This window comes from Macrobrachium nipponense, chromosome 16, assembly GCF_015104395.2.
Source record: "Macrobrachium nipponense isolate FS-2020 chromosome 16, ASM1510439v2, whole genome shotgun sequence".
Taxonomy (NCBI): Eukaryota; Metazoa; Arthropoda; class Malacostraca; order Decapoda; family Palaemonidae; genus Macrobrachium; species Macrobrachium nipponense.
In genome coordinates this window covers 704,334-725,921 of record NC_087209.1, presented here as the reverse complement: position 1 = coordinate 725,921, position 21,588 = coordinate 704,334, and the positions used below count along the sequence as shown (strand labels likewise).

Below are 21,588 nucleotides of genomic sequence, written 5' to 3'. Positions count from 1 at the left end.
AGTGTAAAAGAGCTAATGACCTGACAAGAGACAGTTTTAGGGTAAAGGCCTATGGCACAGTAATAAATAGCAAACAGACATATAAGCCGATGGTCAGAAGACAATGAATAGAGGAAAGACCACCCTTTCACTAATATCTGTTGTAGCAGGTATGTTACATACAGTGATTCATATCCTAAACTATTCTAGCTCACTTAACTAACATAAAATGGATACAGAAAAGCTAGGAAGAATCCCAGTTTTATTAAACGACTATAAACACTAAAATAGAAAATAATATTCTAAATATCTGAGGCCATGGCCAAAATTTTTAAATACTATATTTATTTTCCATAATGCACAATATTAAAAGAAATCTAGTGGTTTTTTACAAACTCTTAAACTACATCCATAAGAATGATTGCATTGTATGGCATGAAGTGAAGGAAAACCCTACAACTTTAGAGCTTATCATTCATCTCTGGTATGGCTTTGAAGAGGTCTGCCACAAGTCCAAAATCTGCAACCTGTAAAAACAATATAAAATTACTGTTACTTTAGTGAGATGTTGTATTTGAAAAGTAACACAATTTTGTAATAGTTACTGTAATTGTTTCCTTCCTCTAGAACAGGGATTCTCAACCTGGAGTTCAAGAACCACCGAGACAAAATTGTATTGAAACTGTCTAAATTTAATACACAAGAGCACTTGGTCTCAATGCACTAGCACTCTTTATTCAAAGGAAACTGAATTCATATACATTTACTAACATTCTATATCTGACACGATGAAAATGAAGCTGGCAATATTTTTCATAACTCACCTGGAAAATTGGTGCTTCTGGATCCTTATTAATGGCTACAATGGTCTTGGAGTCCTTCATTCCAGCTAAATGTTGAATTGCTCCACTAATTCCAACAGCGATATACAGCTCTGGAGCCACGATCTTTCCAGTCTGCCCAACCTGAAATATTTGGACAATTCTATATGTGGAACAAGAAAAACAAAAAAAGCTATAATTACACTAACGACTATAAATATTTCTCATAAAACCTCACATTCACTTCCTAAAACTTTACCCCACAAATTTAAATCAATCATTCCATGAAGGTGAAATCTACTGCCTAACTATTTCCAACGAAGACCAATTCGGCAACAGAACTGACTGATACTAGACATTGGTTTATAAACATAAGCCAGAAAAATCCTACCAAAAATTAATAATGATGAAATATATACACTTCTCAAAATCACTATTTATATTCAACTGTGAATATTCTAATACAAAATTATGCAATAATATATTTAATCTTAAACAGAAATTAATTTCTGTACTACTGCATAACAAGCCAATAATGACAATCTTGAAAAAAATTATAAAACCTCAAAACTCTTTGTTAACTAAAGACCATATTACTGTACCTGCATGTCATTTGGGACAAATCCAGCATCTACAGCAGCACGGGAAGCTCCAACAGCTGCATTGAGTTTGTCAGCCAGTGTATACAAGAGCTGGAAGTTATCTCCACTCTTCATTCCTCTGCCTCCACTCACAACACTCTATAGGAGAGAATTTTGCAGTTGGGATGAGAAAACAAACATGGACAGACAAAAATTATAACCTCTTTTATCGGGAAATAATTTCCATTTCTAACTGCTGGTCCAAAAATTAAAAACTGGGTCAATGATTATAAGTCTGAACATAATCACAATGTATTATGGGGAAATCACTGAATTCTTGATTAATTGAGCTTTCTGCATCCTTTACTTTAATATGCAAATAAATATACGTACTATATTTTTTTTTCATTAAGAACAGGAAGAACTGTAACAACAAAAAGTAAAGCTTTCATATAAATCAGAATTGCACTTACATAATTCAGACTTGCTCCAAAATAATAAATACATAACAAAAGATTACTTTATAAAGGTTAAGGAAAGCATAGAAACACTGTGCAAGACCCACAAACCCTCTCTAGCCTTCAAAGTTTCATTTGAAAAACTTTTAATCACTTCATTTCCCTCGAAAGATACAAACTCTTCCTTACTTTCTTCAAACTCAGCCTCAGTCCAAGTCAAGTGTACTGCACCTGAAGTACTGTGGTTGAAGACTACAAATTAATTTTATATACAATCACCCAAACACTACAGTCAAACAATACACTTTTAACGTTCTAAGTCACTGTAATTAACAAGCATATCCAGTTCATTTCGTTATTATGACGTGACTATTAAACTCAAGCTGAATGGAGTATGAAATTCTTGAATAAAAAGGTTTCCAAGATTGAACAAAAATTACAAACAATCTAACAGGGCAGGACAGGTAAGTAGTAATTCAGAGACAACTATAGAGATTATCAATACAGTAGTATTATATTAGCGATTTAGTCAATGAAGTGTCAATATTCTCCATCTTACTGAAGGAGTGGTCCTTGCTCTGACTGGCAATGTATTAGTTACAGTAGGAATATGACTTGTATCTTCAAACACACAAAAATAGCTATGGAATTAAAGCTTTTATTTATCAAGGCCTACCATACCATGAGAGACAGGAGTATTATTTTTAAAAAAATAAATGAAACAACACCCACCATTGTTTGGTGTAGCTGGACCACTATGTACTGTATCAGGAAAGTGTATTTAATACTGACCTTTGCAGCAGTCAACTCAGGGCGGTCTGACTTTGATAATTCCTGACCAATGAAGCTTGAGACATCGAGGGGAATGTCACCAGCAGCTACAGCGGCGCTTGAGGCACTGCCACCTTCTGCTGCAGCTGCCTCAAAGCTGGTGCCACGGACTGTTATTACCTGCCCAAGTAGAAAGACAAAATTCTGGTCATGTGCAATGACACAAACGTCTCATTGAAAAAATACTAAATATCTCTGAATATAAAGAACGTTACACATTAAAGTTTAGTCCTATTACCTTCACGGCATCCTTACTCTTCAATGTAAGGATAGCATTGCCAGCGTAAACTGAGCGAACAAAGGTATCTGCATCTTTAATTTCAATAACATCACTGATTGGAGCAACGTCTAACTTCGCAGCAACTCTGGGCAGTACATTTTTCCCTGTTGCAGATGCACCAGCTGAAAGAATAATCAAGCTTGTTTAAAAATTGTAAATCCAAAATTGGGAAAAAAACAAACAAACTTTTGGCAAAGATAAAATAAATTCTTTTAAGCTAGTTGTATTTTTCCTAGATACGCAAACCATAGCCTTTTATATAAGAGTATTTCTCAGCTCATGCTGGAACAGTTGCTGAGCTTGGTAATAAGGTTGTTAACTAGTAGTTACTATGTGGTGAGAGTGGGGGAATATCCTTCACTTGTCTTCCATCATCATTCACTTTTTTCCTTTGGCTGCACAAACAAAGTGGAGTGGTTGAGCTGGGCTTACATTTTAAAAGGCTCTGGTTTGCAAAAATAAAATATATACTAATTACTTTAAAAATCTATTATTATTATTACACGTAAGAGATCATATCTCTTACTGGACATTTCAAGTAGACATACTTCTCCCTTGTTTCCACCAGGAACAACTATTCATGACTGGTTATTCCTTGCACCAGAGCTAAATGATGGAATATACATCCAACACAATCAAAAGATATCAAGACAACATATTACAGGGAAATACAAGTGAAAATCACTGACAATACACTCAAGTACTGTATAACCAATCCCAAATCACTAACTTATCATAAAGAAAAAAGAACCTAAGATAAAGAACCATAATGCAAAAATGTACCTACCCACAATGTGTGTGTAGCTGAATTGCTTTTGAGTAGCAAGTACCAATGGAGCTAGTCGCTCAGGGAGAAAACCGATGAAAGCATCTGACTCGGCAACAAGAACTTTGCTAACTCCAGCAACTTTTGAAACTTCACCTACCACCTGCAGTTTAAAACAAAATGATCAGAATGTTTTGAATCACAATTCTACAATTAATAATGGTGAGTAAAATTCATTCTGAGCTTTCTACCATTTCACAAAATACCTAGCACTGTAAGGAACTCTATATCACCTCTTGATACTCCCAACCATGTAATCAACATATGAACTATATCTATAAAAAGCTTGGTTTCATAAATCAGGTTACCCATAAAAACTGTTAATCTAAATTCAGTAGTACTTACATTTGCACAATTGCTACCAGCCACCAAGCATGACACTTCACCACCTAGTTTCTTTGCAGCTGTAATTGCACTGAGGGTAATAGGAGACAGAGCATTATTGTCATGCTCGGCTATAACCAAAGTTGACTGAAGGCGTCGAGCAGCAGCCTGGAATAAATCATCAGATAAGTAAGTCAGTCCATATCTAATACCCATCTCAGATTCTTTACAAACTGAGGTATGAGAATGAAAACTCTAAATTTAAGCTCTTCTTTTCATCCATAAATATACACATCTTATTTTACTTGAGATTACTATGAAGTTCGGCAGAATTAGCGGTTATTATCATAATGAAGAAAAATCATTTTTCCCTCACTGATGTGTCCTACATACTCATATGTTATACTATGCTTTCAGAAGGTAAGTCAACCGTGGCTCAAACCTCATCCGATTGATATCAGAGGAGGGTAAGACCTTGTTCTCTGTTAAACTAAGTTTACAGCAACAGTAGCCTAACCTATTAGGTAAATTCTTGCAGTATTGTTAATATCACTTTAAACAGCTTTTCTTCTAAGTTATACATATCTCTATCATCAGCAATGGATAGTTAGCTTATCGTGATACTGGTAGCCGACAGTAATTCAGAAGGCACAGGCTCTCAGATATGGGAGAAAATACAGAAAAATTTGATAGAATACTGAGAACGAAACCGTTGTCCAGGTCAAGGTACAGTAACCTGGTTGAATTTAAGTTATGGGAAAGTTATATTATGCTGTACTACCTATTTAGTTTTTCTACAATAAAAAAAAAATGTCCCCAATTTGCAGTGACTCCCACAACCCAATTAAAACAGAATTGTTATAACATTCTAATGTGAAAAACAGCAAAACTTACAGGGTACAACCTAACCTAACCTAAAGTAGGGAGCCACATCTTACATAACAGAGCTGGCTTACCTGACCTTCTGTAATGCCTACATGAGTTGGCGAGCCTATTGGTGTATATACTTACCAGGGAGATAAAATGATGGCAATGCCTTAGGACCACCAATAAATATTCAAAAAGGTTCTTATAACCGAGTACGACAGAATGCATCATTAAAAACGCACTTAACCAACCTAGGATGCACCCTGATAACTAGCTAGCTAAGCATGTAGGGTAAAAAAACTGCATGGTACAGAGTAGACCATGTACGATCAATGTGTACAACCCCAAAAAAAGTACATTATACCTAGTAATGCGTCCTGACATCGGAGATGGGCATCAGATGCGACTTGTTGTTGGTGAGAAACGGAGCTAAAGACCTCTACTCCGGTGTCAGGACGCGTTATAATGTACTTTTCTTGGGGTTGTACACATTGATCGTTCATGGTCCACCCCTGTACCATGCGGTTTTTTACCCTAGGTAGATTAAACTACTACTACTAGCTATAAGGGAAGTGTTTACTTGATATCAGAAATAAAAGAATTATCCTAGTCATAAGTTGAATTGGGTTGAAACTATAGAATTTAGGCCAAAGGCCAAGCACTGGGGCCAATGAGGTCATTAAATGCTGAAATGGAAACTGACAATAAAAGGTTAGAAAGGTGTAACAGAAGGAAAACCTCAAAGCAGTTGCACTATGAATCAAGTGTTAGGAGAGGGTGGAAAGTAAGATGGAAGAGAGTATGAAAGGAGGCACAGTAAAAAAAAACGAAAGTGGTTGCTGTTAGGGGCCGAAGGCACGCTGCAAAGAACCTTAATTTAATGCCTACAGTGCACCGCATGAGGTCCACAGACGGCTATGACCCCCTACAGAAGGAATTCGTTGGTTTTCGAAAAATTGGTAGGTAGGCTATCTCAAGATCGTCTAACCTAAGCAAGGGTAGGATACGCAAATTCTCAAGAAAAGTCTCCTTTAAATAGGCCTATTTTGGGCTAATAATGGTAGATCTATATATTTATTTGACCGTATGTGACCTAAAGAGTAGCAGAGTAGGCCTACGTAACTCTCAGCTCAAGCTTAGGCCGCAGTTAGGCCCAGGCAACTCACCGGTAAATTCGATACATTTAGGCCTAAGGAAATCATTCATTAAAACAGTTTTGCAATAAATGTAAACTAACCTGGCAAAAGCGAACGGAATTTTTGGCGACTGCGAACATTTTAAAGGCTTTTAGCGATGAAAACTACGGGAATTTTGCGCAGTACAGGACGTCTTTCGTACCCCGAGCTGTTTAGATAACAACAGTGACCCGTTTTACGTTTAGGTAACTTCTTACGTCGGGCTCTTGGCGACAGGACGAAAACAGACTTCTTCTTCTTCTTCTTTTATATTTTTTCTTCTTCTTCTTCCATGACTTCAGTTGCAACTTTATTTCCATAGACTGTGACAAATACACTACTTCTATTACCCTTTTTTTTTTTTAGTAGGAACAAAGACTCATAACATATACAAAGAAATTATAACATTATGATCAGCCTTATACCTGCGAAAGTTTTGCCGCGACATCTGTGGCAACTTCATTTTCATAGGCTGCGGCAAATCTGTTACCTCTGTTACTTTTTTTTTAAAGGTAAGAACAAAATATATCAATATAATTTGGAGTGAAATTATAAAAGCGTAGTTAGTCACTGGTGAGAATATTTAATGTAGCTATTGGTTTGCTTATGTCAAATTGGTATCTTCTCTATATAACCTCAAACAAATTAGATAACACTTAACATGAAAAAATTACATAAAGATTGAAACAAGTAACGATTTTGGAAATTCAGACTTATATTTGGACGTTTATATTTACTATGACAAATTAATATATACATTTCAAATAAAATTAATGTTACATAACATTTTAAGCTTAGCTCTCTATATTCTGGGGATATTTCGCGGCTATCGTGTGAGTGTGTGTGTGTGTGTGTGTGTGTGTAAAAATAACAAGCTTACACAATAATGACGTGTATTATTTCCATGCCCGTTTCGAATATTAAAGTTACATAATGATGACCGTCGTCCAAAACGTCTTTACAAATTCATTTCACAAAGAGGCTAAAATCGAGCAGAAATATTTAGCGATTAGCTAAAAAGAAAAAAAAATGAGACACACACTTTTTGTTGAAAGTCACAAATACTTTTATCGATAGAGGTCATTTATGATTTTACAAAAGCTTGCCCAATTCCCATCTCATAAATTAATTTCTATTATCTCGGGAGAGAGAGAGAGAGAGAGAGAGAGAGAGAGAGAGAGAGAGAGAGAGAGAGAGAGAGAGAGAGAGAGAGAGACACTTCTATATATATTTGTCCTTATTTTATATATCTTTTGGTGTATTGTAATTCAAAAACTTTTATGGCCACTGACCTAAGAACTACATGAGGAAATTAAGAAATTGATAACGTTTAACATAATAAAAAAATTAGTTTTCTATAATCTACTAACAAAATAGTGAAAGAAAACGTAACTTGTAGCTTTGGTAAACTATATAAATTATAAAAATCGTCGTCATAATGCTATGACCACATCGTCTAGTTATTTCAGTTCTGCTAATATTCTCCAAAACAATCCAGTCGTGAATAATTATAATTTTATGATTGTAAAACGTGTACGCAAAATATACGTTGATATTTCAGAAAATTTTTCATTAACCTTAGTCATTAGATTTAAAAAAAATAAAATTACGTCTTTTCAACTAAGGAAAGGTCTTTATTTAAACAAAATTTAAAATATTCTAATAAAATGTCTAAAAGCTACCAATAATGTTCGTGGGGATATTCATCATGAATAGGTTAAAACTGCAACCCTTCTATGTACAAAATTGCACAGTAACACATTATCAATTAACGCTGTACCAAGAATCTGATGTCGAAAATGGAACGTCATTGATTTTTATGATACTCTTATATTCGTACACTTAGCAACTGGGTGAAAGCTTTAAACTTATTGTGGTTATTTGGGGAACAGCCAGTTTAGGTCTATTGTGGAGGTTCTGGCTATTGTTGGACAACATCGAATGCTCTTCGGTGCGTCACTTTCAGTGCTTTCCTCGCTGGGACTTTCTCACTTAGTTGTCCAATTCCTTGAAATCTTAGTTCTGATCCTCACCTCCTCTTTACGAACCAATGTTCCGAGATAGCCAATACTAGAGCGCAGAACACAACTTATGTTACAGACTGTGGAACGGATGCAGGCTTATTCGGACCTTGGCTGATTCGGACCTTAATCTTGGCTGATTCGGACCCATACTAATCATTTTATATCATAGCAATGGGTATTTCTATATAAGCATTCCGTATCGTTCGTCCCCGCGAATGCGAAAGCCACCAGGAATTGTGGCGTCAAATGTATTCCGCCGTGTTTAGTACGAGCCCCTGGGGGTTAATTACAGTCGTCCGAATAAATATTACTTAAAATTCTTGTTCAGGAGGTAAAACTGCATAGAAAAATAAAAAGGCCGGCCTATAGGTCGAATAAGCCTGGATAAAGGTCCGAATAAGCCTGGATAAAGGTCCGAATGAGCCAGTACATGGTCCGAATCAGCCAAGGTCCGAAAAAGCCTGTTCCCCTGTGGAACATGGCTTAATTGTTTGTATGGTTAAACCATTTCATAGTTACACCTTGATAGATTACATTGCCCTGTTTGTTCATATATATATATATTATATATATATATATCTATATATATATATATATATATATATATATATATATATATATATATATATTTGTGGGGGGGGGGGTCCTAGTTGTCGAAATGTATTTCATTTGGCCAATTTTAATGGTTCTTCTGGATTGAATTAAGCAAAACACTAATCTTTTCAGAATGTTTCAAAATTGGCCATAAAGATAACAACAGACCTATCTATTCATGTTGGTACTCATAGTCATACCCTAATTTACTGACATTTATGAGAAATAACCCGAGATACTTAACCGTTAATAAGCTTCACTTGTAATAAAAATGTAGGCAGTGCTGATTTGGAGTGATAAAAATAATAATAATAAAACAAAAAGTAACGAAACTTATTGCGAGCATCTTTGCAAATGTGGGCACTGAAGTCCAAATACCAATTTCAATCACTCTCGTAGTCATATAGTCATAGGCACCCGATTTCTCTCAAAAAACAAGACCAGCTTTTGCTTAGCCCTTCTTCGTAAAGGCCCCCATACACTGAACGACTGTCTGTATCGTTCGCAAAAACACTGTGTATGGGCTTATCTAAATACAAAAGTGGGCGGAGCTTCGTGTCTGAACGATCTCAGCGGGAGTCTGTCACGAGTCACAAGGTTACTGGCTTGCGACTTAAGTCTGTCATACACAGATCGTTCAATGTATGGGTTTGTCTGCCGACAGGGCCGTTTCTAGGCACAGGCGACACAGGCGGTCGCCGGGGGCGCCATTTGCTTGGGGGGCGCCAAATTGCCATCCAAAATTAATATAGAAATAAATGAGAGAAGTATTATTTTTACGTGAATAATTCAATTAAATAAATACAAGTGTAAACGCGAAAATAAATGAATAATGGAAGTGTTAATACTTGATGCAACGGTGTTTAATGTTTCGGAAAAGTTGGCAACACTGGATAGGTAGAACTACTAAAAGGCAGTTTTCCTATGAGGCCCCTGATGAACCTATTACCGATGCCTTGAAAAAAATGGAGTTTTCATTTTTCAATGTAGTTGTGGATATGGCCATTGAATCTCAGAGAGAGAACTGGAATGATGAGTGATGTTGCAAAGAAATTCAGTGTGCTCATAAACTTCTCTGACCTGACATCTAGTGAGCTAGAAAAGCAGGCAAAAGATTTGTGTAATACACTCACATCTGGGGATCATTCTGATTTAAATTATGATGAACTGATTGTAGAGATGCAGTCATTTCCAAAACAATGGCCAAAACAAAATATGACAACATTAGACCTTGTGGTTTTTCTGGAGGAGAAAGGCCTGAAAGAGTTCTATCCAAACATGTGGGTGGCATTAAGAATTGCTGTCACTACACCTGTGACTGTGGCATCTGCAGAGAGAAGCTTCTCTAAACTTAAGCTCATTAAAACATATTTAAGGTCTTCTATGTCACAGGAGCGCCTAAATGGGCTGGCAATAATTAGTATTAATAGAGAAATGTCCAAACAGATTTCGTATGATGACACTATAGATGATTTTGCTGCAAGAAAGTCAAGAAGAGTCAGGTTTTAAATATGAAAAATCAGTGAAGAAAACTTGTATATAATAGTTTTAGCATAGCCCTCAACATATATGCATTGAGTTCTATGTTTTTAGATTGGCAAGATTACCTTTTTCAATTTATCTTAGGTAGGATTTGCAATAAAAATGTATAATGGTGTTATTCTATTAAAATTTACAAAAATAGTTTGTATACTTTTGAGTCTATACTTTTCCTTGTTGTGTATACATATACGTGAAGATGATTTATCAATAAATTATGTTGTTTTGTTGTGGAACTTGAGATGCTAGTTGTGTTCGAAATTGTTTATGTTATTATTTCCAGCCTGGAGGGAAGGGGGCGCCATAACGAGTTCTTGCCTGGGGCGCCTAATGAACTAGAAACGACCCTGTGACTGCCGATATAACGCTATCGCGCGCGTCTCTTCTGAAGATGATGCCATGTCTTCCTGAGACAAAATCTTTGTTCAGACTGAAATCGGTGCGGAGATCGTCCATGATGTATGATTAGTGTGTGTGGGGATCGATAACGACAATCGTTCAGTGTATGGGGGCCTTTAGAGATGTTTCCAGTTTCTTAGAGCACGGATATTTTCAACCTACACGAGCCTTTTCACAGAAACAAAGGACTCTACAGAAAGGTTATGACTTGACGAGATGGGGGGTTGCCATCGACACGAGTTTAGGACATAGGATGAGCTCGTCGTTGTCTTGTCAGTGTGTTGGTGTGAATATGGGCAGTGTCTGTCACTGATGTAAGGTGTTCCCTTGGTGAACTAAAGCTTTGTTCGCGAAATATCAACGGTCTTTGTTACTACTCCGAACTCCCTCAGTCTAAACCAAGTGTGAAGTGGCAATTCTCATGCGTGGCCAATAAATCCTACAGAAAGATTAGACTGCATTTTCCTGGCCCCAGAGCCAGTTAACATGGATGAGGAAATTGTTCCTGAACCCCAAAATAATGCGGCAAATATTTGAATCCAAAATGGTTTACTTCACCATTGGCTAGTGCTACATGACTGAAGCTTTCTACAACTGTTTGGGTAGTGATTCACTTGAAATATTAATAAGTTATGTAAGCTTTTTTGTTCAAATTGTGCCTATTTCCCACCAGCCTTCTGAAACTGGATTATCATATGTTTCAGTAAATCAACACAAGCCTCGAATGAAATACAGTAACCTTACCAAATCCCCAAACTTAAACGAAGTCAGCTCGAGAATCAATACTTTAACAAATGTTCGACATCACAACGAACTCTGTACAGACAGCCAGCCATAGAGAGTGAAAAGATGGTGAAGTCATTACTTTATTGAAACATCTTACAAGAGTCAATATACAAAAATTCAGTACGAGTGGAAAGCATCATTACATTTGCTTTTAAATGCATTTGTGATAAAATTACGTCATAATTACTACAGTATTTAGGCTAAACGATACATATATTATTATGCCTATTATTTCAGCACAAGAGTCGTGATGCCTGTTATCTACAGAAAACTGATCCAGTTGGACACAAACACTCACACACATATGATTATAAACTAACAGTCATACATAAACAAAATTAAAATGCACTGGTCATTCGAGGAGGTATTTACAAAATGGCTGTTCTGCTTTTACAAACATACGATTGAAATAAAAACAAGCTTTTGATATAAAAAGGAACCAAGGCCAGAACAGCACTGAATGTGTAAAAGAGAACGAGAGAGAAAGAAGAAAATGATGATATAAGACAGGCATAAAAGAAAAATCTGAGGCCACTTATAGTTAATGACTTATTGTACTTGTGACTGACCACACCAGATATGAAACGAAAGAATTATAGCACTTTTTTTTCTATTTTGTTTTTGTCTCTTACAGACTATACATTATTTCGAAATTAAAAGATACAATCACACATGGATAAAATCCCCAGCTATATGGCAACACAATGTAAAACATAAAAAAATACTTGGTTCTTTGTGATCTCTACATATTCACTGACAATGCATTATATTTGAAATAAATATTCAGTGACAATGCATTATGTATATCTGAAAGAACTGTACCTTACCCTACATGGCCTCTGAGCTCTTCAAAAAATCAATGGAAGATATGAAGGTTTTTGTCAAGAACATGGAATTATTGGTAGGTACAGAAAGCTAAACCAAATGTGGTCCACAGCCTAATAAACAGTTTTGGGAACGTACAAATTTACTAGGTACAGAGGGACTAAACATGAGCCAAACCAAGTGTAGTTCATAGCACACACAATATTTTGGGGGACGTATGCCTTAAAATAAAATTACAGTGATAAGAAATCAGAGAGAAAACTAAGTCTTCTTTTTTAGAAAGTTCACTCAATTTGGCTTGGCACTTCCATTTATTTGAGAATGCAGTTACATCTGTACTTCTTCAATATTCCATTCATAGTCTTATATCATAACATCTTACCATCTTCTTTCAGAAAATATTCACTGGTTGTACAATAAAATGCCGAAGAGAGATAACACTTCACCTCTCTGTTTAATGCTTACTAAAACAGTATACATTTTCTACGAGAGCAATGGCAACTTTGGCTGCTGCAGTTCCAGAAATAAAAATCAATCTTCTGGTACAATATGAAGGTGAACCACTGATGCTGATCTGGTACAGTAGAAGACCCACTCACACTAACCCGATGCAGTGAAAAGGTTAGTCTCTGTGGCGCTGACCTGATATATTAAGGTGAAACTGATGTTGACCTAATGCAGAGTTAAAAGGGAACCTCTAATGTCGACCTGTTACAGCATTATTGCTAACTTCTGATGCTGACCCGCAATGGTGATTAAATTAAACCTTCGTTACTGGCTACATACATTATTAAGGCGAGTCTTTTGACACTGGTGTGATAATTATGGAAAATTGAAACGGTGACCTGATATAACATTAATGTGAGTCATTGACACCAAGCTGTACAGTAAAAAGGTGAACCACCTGTACAGTAAGAAAGTGGGATTCTGACGTGGACTTGATAAGGTCTTTTGGCATCAACCTGATATAGAAGGTGAACTTTTAAACGCTAACTTTTACAGAATTATGTTGGGTCTTAGGACACCGACCTGCTACATTATCAAGAACTTCTGAAGCACTTTGATACACTACTGTATTGAGTGAATTTCTGACGCCAACTCGATACGGAGCCATCTTTTTCTTTGGTCACAAGTTGCTCACTTTCAGGGCATTACGAATTTAACAGGCAGAGATACAGAAGACTTCCGAACCTCCTACAATTCTTACTTTCTCTCCACCCTTCACTATCCACTCACACTAAACAGTCTGGAGGGTGGCATCTCTTATCTACGCACAACTACAGCGGAGGTTTTCGGTCAGTGGTTCAGGAGCGGGCAGGCCACGAAGAGCAGCAGCGTGAGGGACGCCAAGAGGACCTTGCTGCTTTGGATGCTGTTCGAGGCGCCTATGCTGCGGTCTGGAAAAGAAAAAGGCGTTCAGTTTTAATGGCAGCTGACTGTAAAAGTGAACTGAATATAGAATTTACACCAGAGGTCAATTGTTTGTTTGTTTGTATGGTGTTTTTACGTTTCATGGAACCAGTGGTTCTTCGGCAAAGTGACCAACGGCTTGACGTGACTTCCGAACCACGTCGATAGTGAACTTCTATCACTAGAAATAAATTTTTCTGACAGCTCAATGGAATGCCCGAGAATCAAACTCGCGGCCACCGAGGTGGGAGGCATAGACCATACCAACCACGCCACTGAGGCGCTACCAGAGGTCAAGCACAGGGATCTATGAGGTCATTCAGCGCTGACACGGAAACTGACAGTAAAAGTTTTGAAAGGTTTAACAGAAGGAAAATCTCAGAGCAGTTGTACTATGAAGTAATTATTAGGAAAGGGTAAAAAATAAGATGGAAGAGATCATGAAAGGAGGTACAGTAAAAGGAACGAAAGTGGTTGCAGCTATGGGCCGAAGGCACGCTTTAAAGAACCTAAAGTAATGCCTACAGTGCACCGTACGAGGTGCACTGACGGCAGTATTCCCCCCTACGGGGCTAACAGTGAATTGTATATAATCTATTCGTCAACTCTCTCAGCAATACATACAATCAGATATTTTAATCCTTGATGATAAAGAAGCAGACTATATTTAGCAACTGACTGTAAGTATGAATGGCATATAATCTACTCATCAACTCTCTTCGTCATAATTGTAGAATAAATAAAGTACCTTATTCTTTATTAAATAAATAAAGTACTTTATTCTTTTATGATAAACACAGCACTGTTTTTCAACTAAATTGATTTGAACGATTCGTTACGCCCCTGAAAGTAAAGAATAATATCTCTATAAAAACAAAACACTTTCGGGAAAAAGTTGTAAAATGCCGGAGAGACCAGATTCAACGCATTTCATATTAAACGAGTGACCTTTACCATATATGGGAAAAAATCAAAGCTTTAAGTTAAAGATGAATGATAACGCGTGTGATGGAAATAAGGTTCTCACCAGTCGCTTGTTTGTGGAGAGGGGAATTAATGGACTGAATACAAGTACGAATCATGGCAGAAAAATACTGTAAAACACAAATGACTGAAAAAGTTATTAATGACGAACGTTCATTTTTAATGTTATAATATGTCGGCGTACTTCATTTTTATATTTGTTTATTTGAATTTATTTGAACGACAACATTGTAGATCAAGGATATACAGATAATCAGAGATTTCTAACCTTTAACGGCATTTTCTTTATTTGAGAAATGTTTTGATAGAATTTTTTGCAACTTGCTTTAGTAGTGAAGAATTTTACGTTATTTTCTGGTTAAATAACAGATACATTAGTTTATGGAGAATAAGATTAAAAGACTTCCTCCCCATATTCTGACACGTCCCCTCCCTCATTTGACCTCCGAAAATCACCAAAATGCATGATACTCGCCTCACTGACAATCCTAACTATCCCTCTAAAGCCAGCCTTTGGAATGGTCGCCTGTCTTCAACGAATTCTACAGTCTTCCCTTTTTCAAAAGGCGTAAACAATCCCCAATTCCCCCCACCCTCATTCCCCCCTCCACCTCTTACCACATTCAGGCAGTTCTTCGACATCGATGAGCTCCCCTTCAGCGCCTCCTTCCTGATAACTCCGCCAGAGTTGGTCGTACTCGTAGCAGGAGAGCTTCGTCCACCAGTTCGACTCCATTGTTCCGTCCTTGAAGATGGCGTTGTGGTTGTAAGGGCAACTGGCGGTGGGGAGACAAAGTGAGTAGTCAGTGAGTGAGTGTGGTTAGAAGGCAGGTTAGACATTCTCTCTCTCTCTCTCTCTCTCTCTGTATGGGAAAGGGACAGAGATACGGAGAGGTACGAGGTAGTGAGGTTAAAGGAACTAGGTAATATCTTTTTTTTTTCTTTATTGCGAGGCCTAATGAGACGTTAACTGGGTACCCTTGAGAAGCCCAGTGTAAATAAAAATGAGAACACTCAAAAATAAAAGCTAATCTCCTGATCAACGTTACAAAATGCTTGAAGCTGTATATTCTCTTACAAGTGCACATAAAAATTCCCCTTCCATTTCACTGTCATTGAAGCTTCTAAAAACCTTGATTCAAAATACAGTGAACATAACTTACATTTTCCACAAACGAAAGAATGTCATTACTTTTTCATAATCTTTATTAACCTATGATATATTCTAGTTGAGCAAACCAATGCCCTCTTATAATATAAGTGTTCTGTAAAGTATATTATTACTGAGAATGTTAAAACAATATACGGACAGAACCTTAAGGTCCTAGTGGCCTTCCCTCAAGTAACCAGAACCGGTCCTAGTTTAAACGAGCTGTGAGTCACAAGGACTGAATGAATATAAATGTAAACAAACCAAGCAAAATACGAAAGAAAGGTAATGTACTCGAACTGCAAATAAATGGTTACAATTAGAACCTCTAAAGTACAAGCGAAGATGTGATGCATTACTGCCTTAAAACAATACACATCATATTCTAATCACTTATCTATAAATACAACTACTTATCTATTAATTTATCATTTTATCTCTTCTAATATCTGATCTCTTCTTTCTGCAATTCCCTATTATCTTCTGTAACTGCTTTCAAATGAACACCATATTCTTTGGAAGCTTGAATTTCTAGTCAGTGGTCCCCTGTAGGCATGTCTTCTATGAATAGGGGTTTGGTTTAATAATAATCTTACTATACTATAATGGGCGTTATGTCTGTCTGTCCGTCTGTCATTCGATCACAGCCAAACGGCTGGTTCGATGGGCATGAAACTTGGCAGGGTTATAGTGGGGACCCCTATGATGGTTTATAATGGGGTTTCATCCTACCTCCAACCCCCTCCGAAGGGGGTGGGGGTGAGAAGGGATTCCTTGAAAAGGAGCTGGTTCTGCCCGTGAAACGGGGCTGGTTATGCCCTTAGACTTAGTTACTTTACGAATTTATCATACATAATTTCTGTATACATATGACTTATCGTTTGGAAAAGAATGTTATGGGGTAAACATCAATGACATAATAGTTAAAAAAAATACTAGTGAGACACTTATATGAAGCAGCAGATGAATTTGCTTTTAGTAAGGATTGGTAAATTGCTAGTAATAGTAATAATAATAATACACCATACATCAGCAAGAAGTGGAACTAATGCCAGTTGTGCTCACCTGAGTTTGACAATGGCGGGAGCCTCTCTGTTATCGGATAAAATGTTTCCTCTGCAGTTGACGGTTGCAGATCCGTGGTCCATCAGCAGCCCCTTCTGCATCGTCAGGAGTTCCAGGCTGGGGCAGCCTCCCGAATCAACTGGAAAGAAGAGGGACAGAGTCACTCGAGAGGTCACTGTAAAGATGGAGTCACAGCACTACTGTTGGATAAATTTTTGGTGCCGTTTTTAATTTGAAGAAAAAATTGTACCTTTAGACCTTTATCTAGATAAAATTGTGACTAAATCACACTTTACATTACTCTCAATACTTAACTTTCTAAACTATTCCCTACCATGATTAGCTAGCTAACTGCCCTCATTCTTCTTTCATCCATCTTACCTATCAACTAAAACAAAAGGTAACATAAAAGGAAACTGGCAACGATAAAGGAACTAAGGCAACACCCTTGGGATCTCATGACGTCATGCGCGAACCGCTCTATTTTGGTAAACAAGTCGGCTGACCTAATATACCTAGAGTCCTAGACCAAGCCTAGGCCGAGTCACACGGACTTATTTTCTGGTACCTTGATGACGTATATTAAGTACGAGGTAAATATTTTTCGCCATAGGTTTAAGCAAGGAGCAATTCGTTCCTACTCTCAGCTGACGTATCCTGAATGTCTCGTGTATCGGTTTTATGTTGTTTGTTTGTATGGCGTTTTTACGTTGCACGCAACCAGTGGTTATTTAATAACGGGACCAACGGTTTTACGTGACTTCCGAACCACGTCGAGAGTGAACTTCTATCACCGGAAATACACATATCTGACCCCTCAGTGGAATGACCGAGAATTGAACTCGCTGCCACCGATCGGTTTTATATTGTATTCTCTCATATTTATTGATTTATTTAATTAACTATCACCTTTTCCGATAGTTTGTCTCTGCTGGCTGACTTCCCTTTGGAGCTCCCTTGGGTAAAATTTTATAGTCTTGTTGGCTCTGTCCACAAGGGTTTGCAGCTTAAGACTTGAAGAATGCAAGAAAGAAAGACGCCGGTTTTCGAAATGAGTCATTTCGACCTTTGAAAATCAGTAGAATTCTCAATGGCCAACTTCCGATATTCACTTAAATGACAACAGCAGCTGTAGAGGGCACAAGATATTCTACGAAGTTCTAACTGAAATGGGTCTCTTAACTTCGCGAGACATTTAAACTCAGTCAAGTTTTAATTAAAACTGGATGAGTTGAGTCTCCCCAGAGGCAAAGTAAGTTTCCTTCCTGTGATATATCTCACGTTTTATATACGAGAGAGAGAGAGAGAGAGAGAGAGAGAGAGAGAGAGAGAGAGAGAGAGAGAGAGAGAGAGAGAGAGAGTATTCAAGGAAACAGTAAAATCAGTTTTTCGTTTTGCACGAACGATCGCCCATGGGAATCGAATATAGGATTCAAGTCAAGGCCAAGCGCTGGGACCTATGAGGTCATTCTGCGCTGAAACGACATTTGACAGTAACAGGTTCGAAAGGTGTAACAGGAGGAAAATCTCAAAGCAGTTGCACTTTGAATCAATTGTTAGGAGAGGGTGGAAAGTAAGTTGGAAGAATGTGAAAGGAGGTACAGTAAAAGGAACGAAAGGGTTGCAGCTAGGGGCCGAAGGCACGCTGCAGAGAAACTTAAGTAATGCTTACAGTGCACCACATGAGGTGCACTGATTGTAGCTACTACCCCCATACGGGAGTCACCCATGTGAACACTTGAAGCCTTCACAGAAATCATGGTTGGGTGCTATGTTATAATAACCGTCCAAAATTCCTAATTTTACTACTTTTGACATTTCATTCTTCAATTACATTTCGTAACCTAATCAAAAACAACATTCCTACCTGTTTTAGGCGGAAGTTAGAAAATCTGAACAGTATTTTAATAGGCTTCATTTTTTTTTTAACGTACATTTTCCCCGAAGATTTTATATACTTTAGTGCACATAGTATACCATCATTTCATTCAATCTAGTGGCTAAATATATCAAGCAGCGATTTTTAACGCCTTGGGAAAGCTTGAAGTTTATTATTCTTCAGAGATATACTTGGTCCGTTCGTACATTTCATTTAAATCATGGCGTACAGAAAGAACCAATAGTTGAGAGATGACTGACAGAAGCTAATAAGTTAAAAAAAAAAATGAAAATAATAGAAGAGCATCATGAAACCACTTTTTTTTTTTTTTTTTTTTTTTTTAATAATCTCTTATGGAAATCCTCATCAAGGAGGTGAACCTGAAGTCAACAGATATTTCAGCCTACTCATCAGAAGTCAGAGCTACAGAGAGGCACATCCATTAATCAGTTTTCTCATTAGTGGGACCCAGAGATCTAATCACGGGAGAGAACAGGTTTGTCCCGTTGTTTTGGACGAGTACATCGCATCATACCAGGGTGTTTTTTTGTTTTTTTTTTCGTGTTTGGAAATGGTATTTGGAGATTTTTACAAAGTTCACGATTACTTTCGTCTTGATTGGAGCATTAAAAATATTTTATACCTATTTTTCTTGGAGCACGGTTACTTCAAAATTTCCTTAAGAAGTTCCAATCTCTCTCTCTCTCTCTCTCTCTCTCTCTCTCTCTCTCTCTCTCTCTCTCTCTCTCTCTCTCTCTCTCTCTCTCTCTATATATATATATATATATATATATATATATATATATATATATATATATATATATATATATATATATATATATATATATATATATATATATATATATATATATATATATATTCATTGAATAGAATGGCTTTCTCACTGTTAACCAGCTTTTTTTTAGAATTGCTTCATATTTTCTAATTATTTTCTTTACTTCATTGTTCAGTTACTGATGGACACATAATGGGGTTCTTCCATTACTCCAGTATTTTTACACGCGACAGCTGTTTCGTCACCTATACGTATTGACGTTTTCAAGCGTACTGATACAAATATGTTGTTGTTGTTTAAGATTAAGCTGGCCTTGTGCCAGCACGGGCTCTTGCTCACAGAGCAGCCCGTAATATACAAATATGAGCCTACATGCGTTTTGTGACGTCATGAGGACGGAAAGGTAGTACAATTGCCAGATACCTAGTTTTAAGTATTCACAAAAGACTATAGTGAAACATAAAATAAGAATAGGAATAGAGTTGAGTGAACACCAAAAGCAGTTACTAAATCTAGGCCTGAACTGCCATTACATACGAAAACCACACCCTGAATCCAAGAGGATTAATACAGAAGTATTAATCGATAAACTACTGCGACTGAAAGAAGAACGCAAAATCGAACTTAAACAAGAGTGCATCGCTGAATTACTGGGTGAGGCCAATAGAACACGTGGTAACTACTTTAGTCGCATAGTCAGTCCACAGTTAAAAAAAGCAGCAAAAGAACTGAGAGAAAACGAAACCATAATAATACGCAAAGGAGATAAAACCGCAGTGTACGTCATAATGAATAGAGATGAATACGACACCAAAATGGATAATATACTAAGTGATAATAATAAGTTTCAGCCACTTAAAAAAGACCCAACAAATGACCTCAAAAAGAAAATGATGAGACTAACAGAAAAAGCGAACAAAGAGCAGAGAACAGTAAGCTTTCCAAAATCATCGGAGACTTTGCACCCGGATACTGCTACGGCACAGTCAAGATTCACAAACAGGGAAACCCGCTACGGCCCATTTATATCCCAAATGACATCTCCCATGTATAAAGTGGCTAAGAAATTGAATGAAATTATAACGCCGTACATTCCCTCAACGTTCTCGCTAAAATCATCGACGGAATTCATCGACCTACTGCAAGACACCGCACCCGACGAAGACATAGCATCCCTGGACGTTGAAAGTTTATTTACTAACGTACCAGTGGATGAAACAATACAAATCATCATGGACAAGATATACCGCTCTGAGAAACCACCATTACCGATCCCCGAAAAAATCTTAAGGAGATGCTGGAAGCATGTACAAAGGAAGCCCCATTCCTCTCACATAGGGTGGGGCGAAATATATCGACAAAAGGACGGCGTGGCAATGGGTTCCCCCCTCGGGGTTCTTTTTTTTCGCAAACGCATACATGGCACACACAGAAGAGGTCACATTTGAAGAAGACCAACCCAAAACCCAGAATCTATGGGAGATATATTGATTGATATCTTTATCACAACAAAGGGCGACAATGACATAGAAGAATTAGTAAATAAACTCCAAGCAAATTCTACATTAAATTTTACGGTAGAAAGAAGTGATGAGAAGATGCTCCCTTTCTTGGACGTACTTGTGACCCAAAAGAACAACAAATACAATACCACCGTATACACTAAAAAGACAGACGCTGGAAGATGCTTAAATGCTAGAGGAGAATGCCCTGATGCATATAAACGACTGTGGTAAATGCATACATAAAACGCGCCATAACACACTGTTCCACGTGGAAAGCGACTAACGAAGAGATCAACAGAGTTCAACAGCTGCTCACAAATAACGGATATCCAGATGACATGATCCAGCAAGTTGTCAAAAAGAGATTAGAGGCTTTCCATAATCCGACCCGAGGAACAACACACAAGACAAAGACAAAGAAAATAGTGATATACCATCAGATACCATACAACAAACACCACGAAGATGAAAGGAAAGCCATCCTTGGTAT

At 37.3% G+C, this 21,588-nt stretch overlaps 2 protein-coding genes across 4 annotated transcripts in view; both read right to left on the bottom strand.

Moving 5' to 3' along the window:
• Positions 1-228: 228 nt before the first annotated feature.
• On the bottom strand, positions 229-6,383 carry LOC135195497 (electron transfer flavoprotein subunit alpha, mitochondrial-like). The gene is made up of 8 exons (XM_064221717.1): positions 6,205-6,383; positions 4,122-4,268; positions 3,738-3,879; positions 2,909-3,072; positions 2,632-2,790; positions 1,403-1,540; positions 804-944; positions 229-506 (listed from the first exon to the last, which is right to left on the bottom strand). Exons 1-8 carry the CDS (start codon positions 6,241-6,243, stop codon positions 441-443), a joined length of 996 nt encoding a protein of 331 aa, XP_064077787.1. The 5' UTR covers positions 6,244-6,383; the 3' UTR covers positions 229-440.
• A 5,168-nt stretch (positions 6,384-11,551) lies between these two features.
• LOC135195496 (uncharacterized) overlaps positions 11,552-21,588 on the bottom strand; it is a 153,838-nt gene continuing 143,801 nt past the window's right edge. For all 3 annotated transcript variants that reach the window (XM_064221713.1, XM_064221714.1, XM_064221716.1), the window contains 3 exons: positions 16,919-17,057; positions 15,322-15,479; positions 11,552-13,706 (listed from right to left, as the gene is read on the bottom strand). In XM_064221713.1, coding sequence (XP_064077783.1) covers positions 13,606-13,706; positions 15,322-15,479; positions 16,919-17,057 — 398 coding nt within the window. In that variant the 3' untranslated portion in view covers positions 11,552-13,605. The remainder of the gene's footprint in view (positions 13,707-15,321; positions 15,480-16,918; positions 17,058-21,588) is intronic.